Genomic DNA, 18,360 nt, shown 5'->3' with positions numbered 1-18,360 from the left:
AATCCTCATGAATAATATATTTGATCGATCTATTAATTACTGACAAGATGTATGACAAGATGTTTTAAACAAAAAATACAAGTTAACGACTATAAACATTCAATGCATATACTATAAAGTATTATTTCACTTACATACCTTGTCTTTGTTATCTTTGCAAAATAGGAATACACTAAGGATTAATCATAACATTTACACACGTTGGATAAAAACATTTAGAGAGGCAAAGAACATTCTAGAATAGATCTCTTGAAGACCTCTACTCTAAAAGATCCATACAAGCTACTCTTCAATGAAAAATTCTGATAAAACATTGTACCTCTAATGAAAAGACAAAAGTGTGATCTCTCACCTAAAAACTGCCTACTTTTCTGAAGAATCAACTCGACATCCAATGGTCATCTTTCAAAAGGGCTAATATAAAGAAGATTAACTAAAGAGAAGAAAGTTGTTGCTTTTGAGAAAAATGTAGAAGGATGATTAAAGCAGAAATATATAAAAGGTGAAAAATAGAGGAAGGAAAGAAGAGAAGAAAGAGAGAGAGAGAATGTGCTCAAGAAATATCATTAGTCATTAACTCGCCCTCATCTTATCTTTAAGTTATAATGTCTAATGCTTCCAAGAAAAATCGAAAAAGAGAGATGAAGAAAAGAAAAAAAGAGCAATAAAATATTATGCCCGAGTTAGGATGAAGAAAAGAAAATAAGAAATGAATTGAGGTTGAAATGAAATGATGAAAAGAAAAATGAAGTTAAGAGCATAGTGAAAAGAAGAGAAGAAAAGAAAGAGAGTATGCATTGAACATTCATGTTATTGCTCACCAAGTTCAAAAATGTTGAGATTGTTGATAGGGGGAGCACTGATTTAGCTAAACCTACAATCTCAGAGCTTCTGGTTTTTGATGATGACAACACATAATTAATAACACATGTGTTTATGTGTTACATGTTCATTACTTTCATGATTATGATTATATGAGAACATGTTTGTGTTGTGTTGATCATTGCAATTCACTATGTTATATATGTGAGATTTAATCTGTGATTGCTTGAAAATTGTTTTGGAAAAGAAAAACCACATGCACTTTAGTTGAACTTAAATTGTGCAGCAAAACAAACAGTTTTAAGTCGACTTCATTATGAAGTAAGTCGATTAAAACTCGTGGCTTTGCACAAACTTTTTCAAAGTGTGCTGTGAGAATTTTTGAAGAGAAAGTTTTTCAAAACTATGTTTTTGACTGTTACAAAGTCGATTATGTGCGCAAGCCATTCGACAAAGTTTGTTACAGTTTTGAAATTCTATTAATGCTTGTATTAAATGTTACAACGACTATATTTTTAAATATGTTGACCAAGCATTTATTGTGATTCGACTGCATTAATTGTACATTCAATTAACTGCATTGATTGCTGCTAATTGGTTTAACTGAATTGTGATATTCGACTGCATTAGTAGCTAAGTCGACTAAAATGCGTCTGAGATGTGTTTATCTATATATTAACGCGAATTTGAATTCTGTAAGAACTTTTGTGAATTCTAACATTTTCATATTCATTACAGAAAGGTGTGATCTTACAAAGAAGAGGAAAACGCTCCAAGAATCAAGATTGAAAGTGTGAATATCAACTTGTGATTTCTTGTGAAGTAAGATTGCTGGGATTTCAAAGAGCTGATCAAATCTGCACAAAGAGGTGCTGGTTGAAGATCAGAGTTGACAATCTACTGAAGATTGGGTTATTTCCCCATTGTGATTACAAGAAGAAGAGCGTGCGACGTTCTTGACTTTGAGGGGTTTCTCAAAGGGTTGAAGACGGTAGGAGAGGGAACATCTTGCTGCTGGTCTTTGTGTGTTGTATGCCTATATTTTGATTAGAGGGTTAGAGAGGTATTTTATATTTTTGACGTGGAGGTCTCTATAAAAGCCTTGTTGTAAAAACCTTGATCATTATAGTGCATTTGCTTCCTGGTGAGGAAGGACACTGGATGTAGGCTTGGCCGAACTAGTATAAAAAGTAGTGTTTGATTTTTCTATCCCTACACTTTTACTTAATCGACTCTGTACTGCGTTTAATCAACTTTATTTCCGCTGCACTTAAAAATCTTTTTCTTTGTGTTTCAAGAAAGTTTTTAAAGTCATATACTTTGCGAAAAAGATTTAAAGAAAACATTGTTTTTGTATTTCACCAATTCACCCCCCTCTTAGTGTTGAAAATTAAGTCATTCTATTTTAACAAAAAACATCGTTTGAAGCTCTTCCATCTAGAGGGAATAGAGAAGAGAAGGAGCATACAAATCAAAATTAGCTGAATGATCAACAATGTTGTTGTTCCAAGCCTGCTTCATATGCAACTCTTTAATCAAAGGAAATAACTTCACTGAAGAAGAGAAGAAAAGATAAAAAGAACAAGTATTCATCTTGCTACTCTTCACGCTTACATCGTTTGATGTTTCTCTAATCAAAGGAATAACATCACTAAAGAGAAGATAAAAGGAGCAAGCACAAGCATGAAGATTGAAGATCAATGTTATTGCTTATCAAGCTTACATCATCTGATACTCTTCAGCAAAAGAAGCAACCTTCAAGGTACAAGACTACACATAATTTTATATATAATCTCCTAGAGAGTAAATCAAGTTTGTAACTATACAAGTGTCATATTGTAATTGTAAACATATCCTCTCTCATTGAGAGTTAAACATAAGTACCTTGTAATATCCCGCAAGGGATTTGTTATACATTCTGGAGAGAACCAAAATACTTGCAACCAGGAGTAGGTGATACTCAACTAGACAACATATATAGGATATACCAGAATTGTCTAGGGGTGCCAGGAGTGGCTATAATACTCAAGTAGGAGTTGGTAAACTCAATCTAAACAATTGTTTAGGAGTAGATCCTATAGAGGCTAAACTCGAACTAGACGTGTTGTCTATGTGTGTCATGATTGGCTAGAATACTCAACCAATAGTGAGTTAAACTCAGAACCAGGAGTAGTGTAAGAATACTCAGACTAGTCGTGTTGACTAAGGGACCAAGAATGGTGTAAGAATACTCAACCAGAAGTGGGTCAAACTCGTATAATCTTGATAAGATTAATGGAACCCCTTAAGAGTTCTTAAGAAAGAACTAGACGTAGCTCAAATTTGAGTGAACTAATATAAACATTATGTCTTATTATATTCCTTCTTTAAAACTATTGTTAAAATTACAATGTCATTGTCTGAAACAATATTTATTCACCTACCTTACTTACCCTACGTCTACACATAGCTTACTTATGAATTTACTTTTACTAAACCATTAGATGCTGCATTGCAAAAAATATTTGAAAAACACTGTTCACCTCCCTAGTATTTTTTTTGTACTTCAATTTTTGTCTAATATTTTTTGTTATATTTGTCTAATATTTTTTCTTAAACTCGTCTAATCAATATATTTATAATATATATTCCTATACTCATGATAATATAAACACATTACTAATATATTTTATGATAATTATTTTGTTAGCATTTACTTATGGTTTCGATCTTATTAAAGTTACATGTTCTAACAATTTAAAAAAACCCGAAATAGTAATATAAATATTCAATAATTATAAAACAAAATTTATAATAACAAGTGTGATTTATTTTATAAATATATATTTTAAGCCTTTGAAATGAAGTATTAAGTAAAATATTTTAAATTTATTTTGTTTATTTAAAATCTTATACGAAGTTATATATATATATATATATATATATATATATATATATATATATATATATATATATATATATATAATTCATGGTAATCTTTTGTTTAACTTTTACATAATAATGTAAAATATGAAGAATATTCAATAATAAAAATATATGTGTACTAATTTAATATAAAAAATAAATAAATATAACTTTTTTATTCACAATTGTTTGTGAGATAAAATTATTACATGATAATTTTTTTACATAACAGTGTAAAGAGTTTGTATTATTAATAAATATATATTATATTTGAAATTGATATGAAGATTTTAAATTTAAGAAACTATAATAATTTGATATAAATTAAGTGATATAGTTTGAAATATATATTTTTTATGATACATCAGTTTAAAACAAATGAAATTGATAAAATAGTAAAATAATTGGAGAGATAAGTTTTTATATGGTAATGCAAACAGTTTGTATTATTAATAAATATATATTATTTTTTAAATAATATTATTTTAAAAAATAAAAGTAAAATATATTTTTCTAAATTTAATTTTACTAAACAAACAAATAATTAAAAATATGAAAGCATAAAATTAAAAATAAAAAAAATAGTATAAAACAAAATTAATACTTTAAAGATAAGTTATTATTTAATAATTTATTAAATGATCATAAAATAGTAAAATAATTAAAATAACTTTTATGTCTATGTGACAACAAATTAAATATATTTGAATAATAAAATAAATTTTTTAGCATCTCTTTTCTTATTTATTATAACAGAAATATAATATATGAAATGATATTTAATGTCTTTTGCTATATCTTTCTAATTGATATAGGAATAAATTTGTGAGAAGGAGTAGATTTGTTTAAGATTTTTTTAATTGATATAGGAATAAATTTGTGAGAAGGAGTAGATTTGTTTAAGATTTTTTATTATAATTATTTAATTAACAGATGAACAAACTTGTTTAATATCTATTACAATTTTTTTGAATATTTGTCAATAAAATAAATGTAAATAATAAAGTAAATTTTTTATGTATGAGCAAACTTTATGTATAATTTCCTATTTTTTTGCTAGACCCATCTTGTTATGACAAACTTTTCTAAAGAGTATTTCTAAATTCATTTAATCAATATGTGCTTTTGTTATATTCGTTTAATGATTTTATGAAAAAATTTATGTAATATATATTATTAAATTTGTTTAATCATCGTATTAACAAACTGGTTTAATATATTTTATTATATTCATGTAATTAATGTAAAAACAAACTTATTTATTATGTGTTGTTAGAGTATTTAATGATCAATTATATTCATTTAATAAACGTATAATAGAATAATCGTATAATATATATATTACTAAAATTGGTCTAATATATATATATTACTAAAATTTTCTATTTTTTTTATATTTATTTAATATTTGTTACAGGACTTTCTAATCCATATACATTTAAAATATATTTGTAAATTTATCTAACAAAGAAATTAGTAATATTATAATAGATTTGTTGGAGTACTGTGACTTTATTTAAAATATGTTTTCTGACATCGAGCGTGTGAATTCCAATTGTAATGGTGCGGTTCTTACAACTCCGAAAACGAATCAGTATTCCACGTTTAGGAAGGTTTAAAGCCCTAATCTGGCCGTTAGTTACCAACCATTTCACTGTACTCTGAAAACAGTCTCCAAGAAGAAACGAATCAGGTACGCACAAATCCAATCCTCATCTCATCAATTCCCAAACCTCCGTTCTCTTCACTCTTCGCTCTCCCACTCCCATTCTATTGTTCTCCTTTCAATTTTGCCTTCACTTTTTCTACTATGATTGCAACGCATCTCAATTTTGTTTCACCGCCACTGTTTCTCCTTGTGAGCATTTTGTTTTGTCCATTTTAGTTACGATTAGTTGATTACGCGTTATTTACTAAGATTATTGAGCTTTGCGAAGTTGTTAATTGTTTCACATTAAGAATGTGAACGTCTCCTTGTTTTTTTCTTTCTTGCTGTTAAATTCACTAATGTGCCTGTCAGGGGTAATTAATCCTAGTTTACTATTAGAATATTGAATTGTTCTTGAGTTTGTGGTTGTTTGGTTTTTCTTTTTGCTGTTTTTGTTTTAATACATTTTTTATGTTTGCTATTTCTGTTTTCTTTGGGGTTCAGGTTGATAAAATACGCATGTAGGGCAGTGCAATGTGTTGAGTGTGCAGCAGTAACGTTTCTATCAATGGCAGAATGTGTGGCTTCCGCATTCTGTGTTAAGCTGAATGCTCAGAGAAGGCTAGTTACTGGGAGAGGCTTCTCTGGTCAGATTACAAATCTCAAAACTGTTCAAAGGTTTCATTCCTCTTAATCATATATTTTTTCTTTTTGGAGTTTTCCTACTTTTTTTTTTCTCTTTACATGTGTGATTAGGTTTGAATCTTCTATTTCCTCCCTCCAGCACTTGAAGGGGCACATTAGTGAGAATGAGCTTGTCCTAATTCTCGTCTAGCACTGTTTTCTGATATTTAACAGTGAACTCCTAAAGTTCGAATTCGCCTTCATGGTGTGGATAGAAAATTATACTGCCTTTCGTTTAAACCTGAATTCATCTTTTTGCATGCTTTTTTTGCCGATTCTAAATACATTCCACATTGATGGGTCTGCTAATTCACCCTGTTTTTAGTTATATGTAATGTTGATTGGTTAGAAGTATGCGTATCAGTTTCCCATATATGCGATAAACAGTGATCCTTGATGCTTTTCATGCCAGCTATTATGAATTTGGCAGTCTGATCTTTTAATATTTCTCGTGTTCCAGAAGTGTATTTGGGGCCAGAGATTTGAAATTCACTACTCGTACTCAGGAACTTCCAATAAAATGCATTGGTTTAGGGCCTTTGGTTGACTTTGGTGGTGCAACGACCTCTCATTTGGTTCCAGTTGTTGACCAGATGCTTTTGATGGGCAGTATATTTCTTACTTACATGGCTGGAGTAATTCCTGTTGAGAAATCCCATGCTAGTTATCAAAAGACTAATTCTGATAAAAATGTTTTTCCTCAAAGCTCAGACATTTCTGGTAGGTAAGGGTAAGCACACCAATACGTCAAGGTTGAATTGTTTTTATCAGTTTAAATTGATGAATATTTTGTTTGGTGTGCTGAGAAATAACTATAGTTTATTAAACGTAAGCTTTGGTGTCTTTTGCAGTTCAGCAAAGCAAAATTATGGACTTGAGTCAAAGTATGTATTACACGTAGTTAGAGAAAAAATTTTGAATTCTCTAAATGCCTTGGAGGACAAGGCTTATTCTGGAGACATCATCCTTCAATCGGCCAAGAAACCCTTGAGTTTAAGTGCTGTTGCCAGGGGTCCAAAGTTAAGGTTGCTTTGGGCAGCTTTTCAGCAAGTTGAAGAAGAGGCAGGAATTGTCTTTATTTTCTTCAAAATTGTCATATGCATATATTATGTTATTTTGGTATAATATAGAATTTTGAAAAATTGGAATGACCACTGGATCTGTTCTAATAAACATTTGAAATGTGTTTTCTAAATATGTCTTGGCTAGCTTGCCTTTATTGAGCTAGTGTTCAAAAGTCTGAATAAGATTAATATATTGGGAAATATCTTTCTTTTATACGTATTTATTTGAATGAAATCTTATTGAATGTTATACAACTACCAATATCCAAATAACTCCTTTAGTACATCATTTGCTTCATTTTAATTGATAGATGAATTCTCAATTTTTAACTTACCTGCAAAACTTAACTATTATGTTATCATGAAATTAAAAAAAAATACTCCCAAAGTTTGATTCTCTATACAGTATATTGCTGATTTTTCCCCTTGTAATATTTTACTGGACAAAATTAAAATGCATGCCTAAATGATTAAGTAGGTGTATGCTATTTTTTTTCAATTATATTATTGCTATTATCAATTGTTTCAAATTGTTTTCCAGGTCAACAATATCTTAAGCATTTCCAGAACTGTTGGTATGGATGGTCTGTTTGGAAGGTTTTCAGAAATAATTCAGAGATCCTGTCACCCTATCTGTGCTGCGTGGCTGGAAAAGGAATTTTTCCTTCTAAAGGGAAATGCTGACAAGGTATTTATTGAAAGTATAATATCACTCAATACTCAACTTTTGTCCTTATTGCTAGTGCATTTGAATGAAGTGTCTGGGTTGCATGGATATGAGTACAACTAAATCTCTCAAACTAGAATAAGAGTGTGAATGGGAGGATATATTATAAGAAATATAGAAATATAAACCATAACTGATAAGTAATTAAATTGTAAGATAAACACTATTTCAACAATGTTCTAATTTCTGGTTTTGAATAAGTCCATAAAATATATCACATAGCCAATTAGGCTCTTTCAGAGTCATGAGTTTACTTTGGACGGAGAAAAGTGTGTAATTATAATCATTGATTAGAAAATTATCAATTGAGATTGTGGTATTATGTATGCGCATGTATATAGCAATTCTCAAGATAAAATATTGCGTTGATTTTGCAATTCCCTCTAAAGGATGCTTAGAAGAGCTGAATTCAATGTTATAAAGGATATCTGAAGGGGCACAAGATTTGAAGGGATGATGGAACAATTTGTTTCATTTAGGGAGTGTTTAACCCAACCTTTTTCAGGCTTTTATTTTCTTTGAAAGGAGAAGGTAGGTCAATTACAGCTTAGATAAGTTCTTTTTGACCCTTGATGAATAGAAGAGCAAAAGGTACAACTTCTATTGATGCTAACAGTAGGAGCTTCTACTTTTATGCTTTGTTTGGATGAGGAGTTAAACAAGGAAGTGAAAAATAAGCAGAATGGAAATAAAAAGAAAAATAGAATAGAAAACATTGGGTTTCAATGGACATAAATACAAAAGAAAGAAGTGGAGAAATTTCTCTTGTTTGGATGAGTGGAAGAGAGTGCAAACAAATAAATAAATTATACGATATTTTATACTAATTAAAAAAATAAATTTAACCAAAAACGTCAAACTTTAAGTTTATTATTTTTTCCCTAACACATTATTTATTATTAAATTTTTTTATCGAATATAATTTATTAAGTTTTTAAATAATAAAACAGAAAACAGTGAAAACTAGGGGCTCTTCTCCTCATTTTCTCTCCAAGTTGGGGAGGATTCTCAGACAAAAGCCTCTCTCCTCCATAATTTCTTCTTTCAAAAAGATAATGAAACTCTAGTTTGACATTATTGTTAGGAACTTGCGTCAATGATACTTGAAAAGGTGAAAGGGGATAGCACTGTTGTTGAGAGCATTGCAAGGTCTGGCAAGAAAGATCTGTATTCGGAATTACTTTGGTATCTTACTTTTGGTTCTCTCAGGTAAAATCAACCTTATTATCTATTTTTTTATTCATTTTTTATCTATTTGGTTTGCATTCTGATTTCCAAGTCCAGGATCTACAAATCAGGAAATCTGTTTTAGATCAACTATCAGTGTCCACACTGGCATATTTTGTGTCCATGGCTATGCAGTTTTTTCTATTAATGCACTGTAACTTTAAAATTATATTGTTATAGAGCAAACCTTCAAGTTGGTCCTTCTAAGTTATGTGTGCGTCAGCTCATAAGTCTTTCAAAGATTTATAATCCAAGCTAGTCCCTCAAATTTAAAACAATCATATTTGTCTTTAAGTGGACTAAAACGGTGACACTAAAGGACACTTATGATGACTATTTTGTAACTTTGAGGAAGGAATAGTTAGAATAAGAATCTTTGGCGGACTACTCTGCTGGTGTGTAACTTTGGAGGATGAATTTGAATGTTTATTCCCTTTCTTAAACGTAATCTCCTGATTTGAGCGACTCACTGGTCATCCATCTATTATCAGGGAGGACTGCTATTATGATTCGTGTATATTTGCTGTGCATGGGATTTCTATTTTAGAAGATTTAATTGTAGCTCTAGCAGATGGGGTTGCAAGCATATATCTGGAGTTCAATTCAGTTGATAGTGATGTGTCAAGTAAAACCAATAGCTTGGATATGTCATTATGTGCTTTATCCACCAGAGAACTCCAAAAGCTACGTAACGAGGTACTTAATGTTGCTTTCAAATTTGAAGCCTGTAGATTTTTTTTTTTGTTTTTTGCCCATGTTGGTCATTGGCTGCCCGTAGGGAGTTGTAGCAACTAAATGTGTATACTTTTCTATGAGAAGTTTCTATGGTTCCTCAGCTTCTATGTCAAAAGCAATTATTCACTTGAAATAAAGTTCTCCATTTTTGTTGATCCGTTTTTGGAGCTGTGGCCAAATTCTTTTCATGAAATCAACTAAACTGGAATTGTTCCTGTTCTATTTTTATATTCCCATAACTTATGTTTCCCTGATATTGAGTACTATGGGGAGAGAACAGGTAATATGGACAGTTTATATTTGCTAGTCATGGTTAACTTCATACGAAAAATAAATTTATTCTTATCCTACCAACCAAAATGTACATCTTTAAATTACGAATTTTGTAGCCTGAAATTTATTACATGCTATACGTGTGTGTGATTAGATAAGTAGATGATGATGGTTTATTAAAATAATTCCTTATAGGCACAAAATATGTATTTTTTTGCATTACTTTTAAGAATTAATATCTGATCAAATGATGTTAACTGGCATTTGGTGCTTCATTTATTACCGAACTATTTTCTGGCACCCGAATAAAGTGAAGAGTCAAATGTATTGTGAGATTTACCCATTTCTGGCATACATTTATTATTTATTTAAATTTTGTATGAAATTTCACCAAGACTTTCGGTGATATTCTTGTTATCAGGTGGCTTTGAATCAGTGGTTGTGCCACAACATGGACACAGTAGTGTCAATGTATGAGGATCGTTTCGACCTGTGTATTCTTGAGAGCAAACCCATTGATCTAACGGACAGTATTCAGACCGAAGAGCAAAATTGGTGGAAGAAGCTTACCCAGCAAAATTCAAAAACAAAGTCTCCTGAATTACATTGCATTGAGATTAGCCATTTCTCAATACCTGTAAAGCGGACCAAGGAATTAAGAGCCCTAACAGGATGGTATGTTTTCTCTTCACCTGCTATATCCATGCTTAATTAAATCTTGTTACTGCATTTCTCGTTCTGTTTATTTAGAAACTTCTAGAAAAGTAGGTTGAGTTCAAGAGAGGTGAATTGAACTTTTAAAAACTTTAACTCTTCCAAAAACAAATCTAAATTCAGATTTTTTTTTGAATCAATTAACTCAAGAAGAAAGTCTTAATGAGTATCTTTGGGATGAATTATCAATTTCTTTATATCTATAAGATCTACAAACAATAAAATTCAAATATTCAAATATGAAAGAGTTGGAGATCAAGAAGAAAAACGCAGAAATTTGTACTGGTTCACCTCCCCAAAGTAGACTACATCCAGTTGTATAATCAATCTAATTGAGTCAATCCACCAACTTCAAGTTTCTGTAGACACTTTACATGAAAAAACAAGAACACTTTACTCGAAAAAACAAGAACAACACTTTACACTTGATCTTGAACCTTACAAGATCCTACCACATTTGTGAAACCCTTCCACAAGCAAATCTTGATAACCCTAATCAAGAGAATAGCCTACAGTCAAAGAAAAAAAATTTGGAACAAAGTCACCTTGACAATGAAGTTCAAGAAAAACTCCCTCTTAAAGCAATGCTAGATGATTCACAACAAGAATGAAATGCGGCACTTGAAACTATATCCTTAGAAAGATTTTTCAAAATGAGAACTTCAAGAAAGTTCTTCAGTATTAAAGTCTTCAATTCAGTCTGTAAAAACATTATTTTAAAAACTATTTCGAGTTTTCTATTTGAAGAAAAAAGATAGAAATCAATTTGGCCAACTGATATTTTCAACTAGTTGAAAAAATTTATTGAAACAATGCGAATAAAGTTTTAAAAAAGAATTTTTAATCAGTTAAACCGAGTTTTGATTGATTGAAATTACTTGAATTGACTTCTTTTGTGATTTTAATTGATTGATTCATATGTTAATTGGTTGAAACGTGGGACCTTGGTTTTTAACAGAAGTTTTAAAATTTTAACCAATTTAAAACTTGTTTTAATACATTGAAATTTTTAAGCTAGTTTTTTCTAACAAAGCTATGTACATTTCAACTTGTTAAAACAAATTTTAATCAATTACATTTTCTTGACTTTCATTTAAACCAACTGAAATCATGGAAAACAATTCTTGAAAACAATTTTAGCTCATAAAATATCAATATATCACACCGTCCCTCAAACAAACCCTAAACCTAAGAATTACAACTCAACAAGATTCAAACAATAAAATCATCAAATCTTCATCAAGGTTGAAGCAAACTCCATCAAGTCTTCATCTTCAAATGAGACATCAAATCATATCTTTAGATCTATCAGACCTGCTTGTCCAATTTTCTCAATTGAGTTCCACATTTTTTCTTTTTGTTCACAATGTAGTCCTTATTGCCAACTGTTATTTAAATTAGATTGTCTGGCACATGCTTTGCTAAATATATTACGTTGGGTTTAACATGGCGAATAAGGTCCCTACTGGCTACTGTTGGGTCCAAATTAGACTTCTAAATTCTTAGCAAATGACATATTTTAGCTTCTGTCTGCTGGAACACAAGTATTGGTTGATGGTTTATTTCTTCCAAGGTAGTTGAACTAGTAGTAGTTAAATGAATATTTTTTATTTTAAATAATATTTTAAGTAATAAAATAATATATAATTATAAGAAATCTAGACATTATCTAAATTACTAAAACTATCTAAATTATGTTTTGTGGGATGAAAAATTAATAATTTGTAAAGTAATTTATACAAATGCATAATTTTTAAATGTGCTTTATTTAGGTTAAAATTATTTTACATTGAATTAACAAAATTAAATTATGAGCTTTAAGTGCTGTTCAATCTTGTTTTCTGCACTGGTTTTGGACTGGTTTTAAGTGATTTGCATTGGTCTTGGGAAGAGTGTTTTTTGTTTTTTTTTTCTGGGACCAGATCAACTCCGGGTTAGATCATTCGAATTGGCTGGTCCAGTTTTGAAACAACGGTTGGAAGTGCAACCCGTATTTGTAAGATTAAAATTGAGATGAATGTTGTCAAACTCTTGGATCGTAAGGGGATGGGAAAGGGAATGAAAACTAGTAAAAATTTATATTCATAAATAGGTGCATCATTTAAAATAATATAAATGATATAAACAGCTCATACATAATAAAATGGGTTTATAACAATTAAAATAGGTTTATAAGTTTGGAGAAGCATAAAACATCTAATAAATTGTTCAATGTTTAATAAAAACTATCCAAGGAAATCTTTGATATCAAAATCTTTCATATCGAAAGCAGGATAATCATCTTTGTCCTCCACATGATCTTCATTTTCATCAATATCCTCTCCTCTAGGACCTTCATCATTATCAACAATTGGAGGAACCTCCAAATCATCCATAGGTGCAACACCACCACCTCTACTAGCATATTCATTCTCTCTAACTTGAACTAAGATGTCTTCATATGAAGCATCTAAACTTGAACTTGCTTCAATTTCCTCCACAGTTCATTCATTGTTAGAAGCAAGATCATCCATGTTGTAGTCCTTTGTGTTTCTAATATCCTTCTTCTTCGTCAATCTTGAATTAGCCATTGTAAACACCACATCATTCATGGTCTTTTGTTGTAGACAATTTCTTTTCTTGGTGTGGACCTAAATAATTACAAAATTAATTAACACCTTATACTAGCCTCTAAAAAATAATTATAAAACAAATTTCATAAATAGGAATTCTTACCCTTTCAAAAGCACTCTAGTTACGCTCACAGATGCCTTAGTGCTTGTTTCATAAGATGCTTTTCATTCAATGATATCATTTTCACAAGGATAATACTTTGTCAAATACTCATTTTGTTTATCGTTGTTTGTCAAATTTCAAAACATGAAGGTGTTAGACGGTCCTGTCTTATAGACGATCTTTTCTTAACAACAATGGCCTATGCATTTGGTTATCTCATCTATGAGCAATGATTTCCCAAAGAGGAGTATAGCTATGCAAGATAAAAATAAATAAATTAATCTCCAAAAATAAAGTCTATTATTAGAAAATGAAATATTAGTGGAAGGGAATTGGTTATTATTACCTTTGGCTAACTCCAATCTTGTGGCCTAGCTTACCACAGGTCACACTTTTGACGTCCTTTTCCAGGCTTGCTAGAGAATTGCAATAATCACGTTGAGATGCTAATGCAGAGGAATCATTAGGAGAAGCAGGTATATCATTGATGAGGTACATGCAATAGTGGAACAAGTAGAAACCAAAGTTGGTACATTAGGTGAATCAAAAAGCTGGTCACAAACATGGGGATATTTGTCAGTGTAATGCCAATATCATAAAGAACTTTGACTTTCTCAAGAAAGAGTAGGGGCAGGTGGCAATAACTCATTAAATTCATGAAAAAGAGGATGAATCTTACCCATATAATCAGCATAGAGTCTTGATGCTGAGGAACAACAACATTAAAAAGATGATGACAAACACCATAAAAACGTTGAGTATCATTGGTATATAATAATTTGGCCAGTTCCTAAACTTCAGAACATGTGTCATAGGAATGAGAAATTTGTTTTAAAGAAGAGTGAAGGTTACCCTTGAGAATGATGCATAACTGAGCATTAATTTTCATCTAACGGATAACCTTAGCAAAAGAAATATAAGTCACTTTTTGAGTAATATGATTAACATATCCCTAACTCTTAAGCCAAAGGTTACCAAAGGTTAATGTTTGATACCCAAGTCGCATAATTAGTACCATTTAACTTATTAATAGACAAGTGGACATTAACATAATTAGTATATATGGATGTGTCAGACACATTGGTGGCAGAAGAGAGATCAAAAGAGACAGCCATGGAATAAGCCATAGATGAAAAGAGAGAAACCCTAAAAATCCACGTTTCTCCAATCAAGGCAACAAGACTAGATTCAAAAAGAGAAACAGGCGATCTCGACGCTTGTGGTCGCTGCAGGAGAGGAGCAAGGGGCATCCTGCATGATGAAAACCGATGTAGGTGGGTAACTTTGGTGCGTGAGAGCTTCAATGAAGGCGTCGTTGACAACATGATGGTCATCTGGTTGAGATGATCAAAATCGTGTGATTGTCGGTTTGAATTAGAACTCTAGCGATGTTGATAGCAAATGACGACAGTGGTGGTGGTTGCAGTTGGTAGAGACAACAAAATTTTTTTGAAAAAGAGTTAGACTCTACATATCATGTTAAACATAATGAAAAATAGATTTGAAATTAATCACCTTGTGTAAAAAAAAATATACATAGGAATATTTATAATAAAAAAGCATGGACTAAACCCAAAATACAAATAAATAATATTACCAAAGATAAAATATTAAGACAAAATATCTAAATCATCTAATAGATCTAAGAGTAGGAACTAAGATGAAGGTAGGTAGAATCTAAGATGAGCTAACAGTGTTTGGATTATCTTAAATAGAGCATATAATAAAAAATTGTATAACAGTGTTAAAACCGTTACTGAGTGCATTGACTATTTTCTGTTGTACTATTTCATTAATTGATATTTTAATATATATTTTTATTCGAATTTTAGACATTTTTTAGTTTTTATAACTTTCTAAAAAAAATTCAGGTTTTTTAACCATCCGGTACTATTTTTTTTATATCACAAATTTTCGAAATATTTATGTTGTTTTCTGCCCGTGGACCATTCTATTAGCCTGTGATTCAAGTGTGTTGGATGAAATTCATTCAGAAAATGGTCCATTTGTTTAGCAGGTTAGCCCAGTCTAATTCATATAAATGCAGACCAAAATGGATCGGACTAGCCTATATACCTATATTCCTGTAATAGTGAAACAAGGCTCCTCTAATTTGAGCAATTCGGGTATAATACTTAAGTTTTGAGCCTGTTAAGATCATAATAGTTTAGATGAAGTAAAGGTACAACCCGCACCCTTTCTCACTTTAGAAACACTCATTTTTGAGGAACTTTGGTTAAGTCCAATTGGTTCTAATTTATGTATTGCAGGCGATATTACTTCAGCCTTTTCTTGGAGTTGTCTGACATCACCATGCCCATAATTAGAGCAGTTATTGATAAAGTGAGTGATGCTATCTCATTCTTTTTAGTTAGCTTGATTGGGAGGTCTTTAGGACTCATTTATACAGGCATCAGGCAGTCTCTCAAATGGAAGTGAGGTAACTGGTACAGTTTTGTGTAGGCCAGTTCAATTTTTCATCATTGTTTTGCTTCATTCATCGTGCCATTTAGAACACAATCTAATGGAAAATATTTCATTATTTTCATTAATCTCCTTTTCTGTCGTCTTGTGTATAGTCATTATCTGTTTATATGTATTTCCCCTTTTACATTTTTAATAGAATGCCAAAAAAGTTTATTTTCCTATTTAGTTTTTTTAATAAAAAAATATATTTTCTTATCAATATATATAGTTCTATGCTAATACATAAAAGAGGATACTATTGTAGTGTAAACATTTTTCTTGCAATTTCACTTGTATTGTTGTAACTGTTTATATATATATATATATATATATATATATATATATGTAACTGTTTTCTATTATATTAATTGCTGTATTAATTACGTAATAAAATTTAGACACATTTATATTTCCATTAGTTTAAATAATGAAAATGTGTTTTTTTTTTGAAATTTATAGTTAAAATATATATTTAATTTATATATTTCTGTTTATTTAATAATTGTACTTTTAAACAGAAACTTATGTGATCGCAGTATTTATTATTTATTTTAGTGGTTTGATAATCATGAAAGCTTATTTATTTTGAGATAATGCCAAATTCGCTGTTAAAGGTTCAAAGTTGTACGGAATATGAATATAGTAGAATAGGGAGGCTTTCTCTTCAATTTATTTTGCAATATCTGAAATTCTTAATACTGATTCAGCTTACTCAACAATCAAATAACATTTCAAATATCAAATTTGTGTTTAAACGTTAATGAAATTAGTATATGTTTTGAGATGAACGGAAAGATTCTTAATACTGCTAGATGATTTTTTGGAATCATTATTAAACTAGTTTGTTTTTTTTTGTCAACCATTATTAAACTATTATATATATATATATATATATATAATGATAAAATATATAATCTAACATTAATAAAGTAATATATATTGATAGTTAAATAATATAATATTTCAAGTTCAAAAAGTAAATATCTGATTAAATTATTTTTTTCCTGAACTATTTAAATTTTAAGTAGTTTTATATTTCAAAATTTTTGGTTAGATTCTTATACCAATAAATTATTTGTAAATAAGTATTCCGTTAGAATTTCCTAAGAGTCTTGTCAAAGGGATCTAATTAATTGTTTTTAAAATGGTTGATGAACCAATAGATTGATTTAGGATAAATATAATATAATGTTTATTAGTTCATAAAATGTTTTAAGGCTTAAACATTATGCTTTTAAAGTTGCTCAAGGTATTTTACTTTTGCAAATTGTCTCTCAATTTACAAAATGGCAAGAATTGTGTCTTGACTAGTTCAAACTAAACAAAATGATATTTTTGTTGACAATTACTTTTTCAGATGTTCCAATTAAATTTAAATTTTCAACACCAACCTATATGTCATATATATAGCATAATATCACGACCAAATAAACTTGTTAAACTAGGACATGCAATTCAATTTTGGCTGTTGCTTCCTACACCTTATCTGATTTCTCACTCCATCCCATAAAAAGCTTCCAAAAAATATTTTTCTGAAATAAGAGGAGGGATTGCTTTTCGGAACAAAATGTATTTCGGAAAATAAATTCCGAAAGTGATAGGTTGCATAGCGTTCAATATTTAGCACTACCAAGATCTTAAATGTAACATGATCACACTCTAATGGGCGATTGATTCACCGCACCAAGAGTCCTTTTGTCAGTCCTTTTTGGAGGATATGTTTTTCACCCATGAATGCAGAAGACAAATATAGACAGATGAAAGATAAAATGTAGAAAGAAGATGGAAAATGGTTGTTGATAGTTCATGAAGAAGATTATCTACTTTTCGATCTTTAAGGGCAATTACCAGGGCTTCACCCTCCATAATTATTACACTGTGAATGATTAAGTCAAAACCTTCTAAAAATGACTATAATAATATTATAATTATAGATAATTGGACTACATCTCAAAAGTTCTTTTTTTCCATTTTTAATAAGATTTTGATTGGAGGCATGATTAAGGGGTTGATGAAGCATCACTATCCAAAGTTTTGAAACAAAACAAATAGTTAAGAAAGGAAAAATTTATTATAGCGAAATCGACATCTCTTTAGGTCACATTATAACAAAACTTTTCACCACACTTTGTTATCAAACATAATTATAACATCTGATGTCGGAAATTATTGTAGTTTGTGTGGACCACAAGAAGTAACCACTTCACTATCTTTATTGCACGGTTGCGTGTAATCAAACTATAGTCATTTCATCTTCATCTTGTCTAGGTAATAAAATCAAGTGTGCTCTACAAAAACCGACACCACAATTTTAATACTGGATCTTGCTTTTTCCTTTTCTAAAATTATAACATAAAACAGTTTTTCCGCATTTGCATAAT

General features: G+C 30.1%; 1 protein-coding gene across 9 annotated transcripts; it reads left to right on the top strand.

Moving 5' to 3' along the window:
• Window positions 1–5,272: 5,272 nt before the first annotated feature.
• On the top strand, window positions 5,273–16,195 carry LOC108329603 (uncharacterized). Of its 9 annotated transcripts, none has more exons than XR_001832244.2 (10): window positions 5,273–5,419; window positions 5,879–6,052; window positions 6,519–6,782; window positions 6,910–7,120; window positions 7,664–7,810; window positions 8,934–9,058; window positions 9,568–9,772; window positions 10,506–10,759; window positions 15,528–15,695; window positions 15,784–15,916. XR_001832244.2 is itself a non-coding variant. In XM_017563897.2 (10 exons), exons 2-9 carry the CDS (start codon window positions 5,943–5,945, stop codon window positions 13,944–13,946), a joined length of 1,374 nt encoding a protein of 457 aa, XP_017419386.1. In that variant the 5' UTR covers window positions 5,273–5,419; window positions 5,879–5,942; the 3' UTR covers window positions 13,947–13,989; window positions 15,531–15,926. The 9 variants fall into 9 exon arrangements, 7 of the variants coding, with proteins under 7 accessions (XP_017419386.1, XP_052729169.1, XP_017419385.1 ...); XR_008247053.1 differs by lacking the exon at window positions 15,528–15,695 and adding an exon at window positions 13,899–13,989 and having other exon boundaries at window positions 15,784–15,911; XM_017563897.2 differs by adding an exon at window positions 13,889–13,989 and having other exon boundaries at window positions 15,531–15,926.
• The last annotated feature ends 2,165 nt before the right edge of the window (window positions 16,196–18,360 follow it).

The sequence above is a fragment of the Vigna angularis genome, chromosome 2 (genome assembly GCF_016808095.1).
Source record: "Vigna angularis cultivar LongXiaoDou No.4 chromosome 2, ASM1680809v1, whole genome shotgun sequence".
Classification (NCBI taxonomy): Eukaryota; Viridiplantae; Streptophyta; class Magnoliopsida; order Fabales; family Fabaceae; genus Vigna; species Vigna angularis.
Note: the sequence above shows the minus strand (reverse complement) of the source record. Positions and strands in the feature narration are given on the sequence as shown.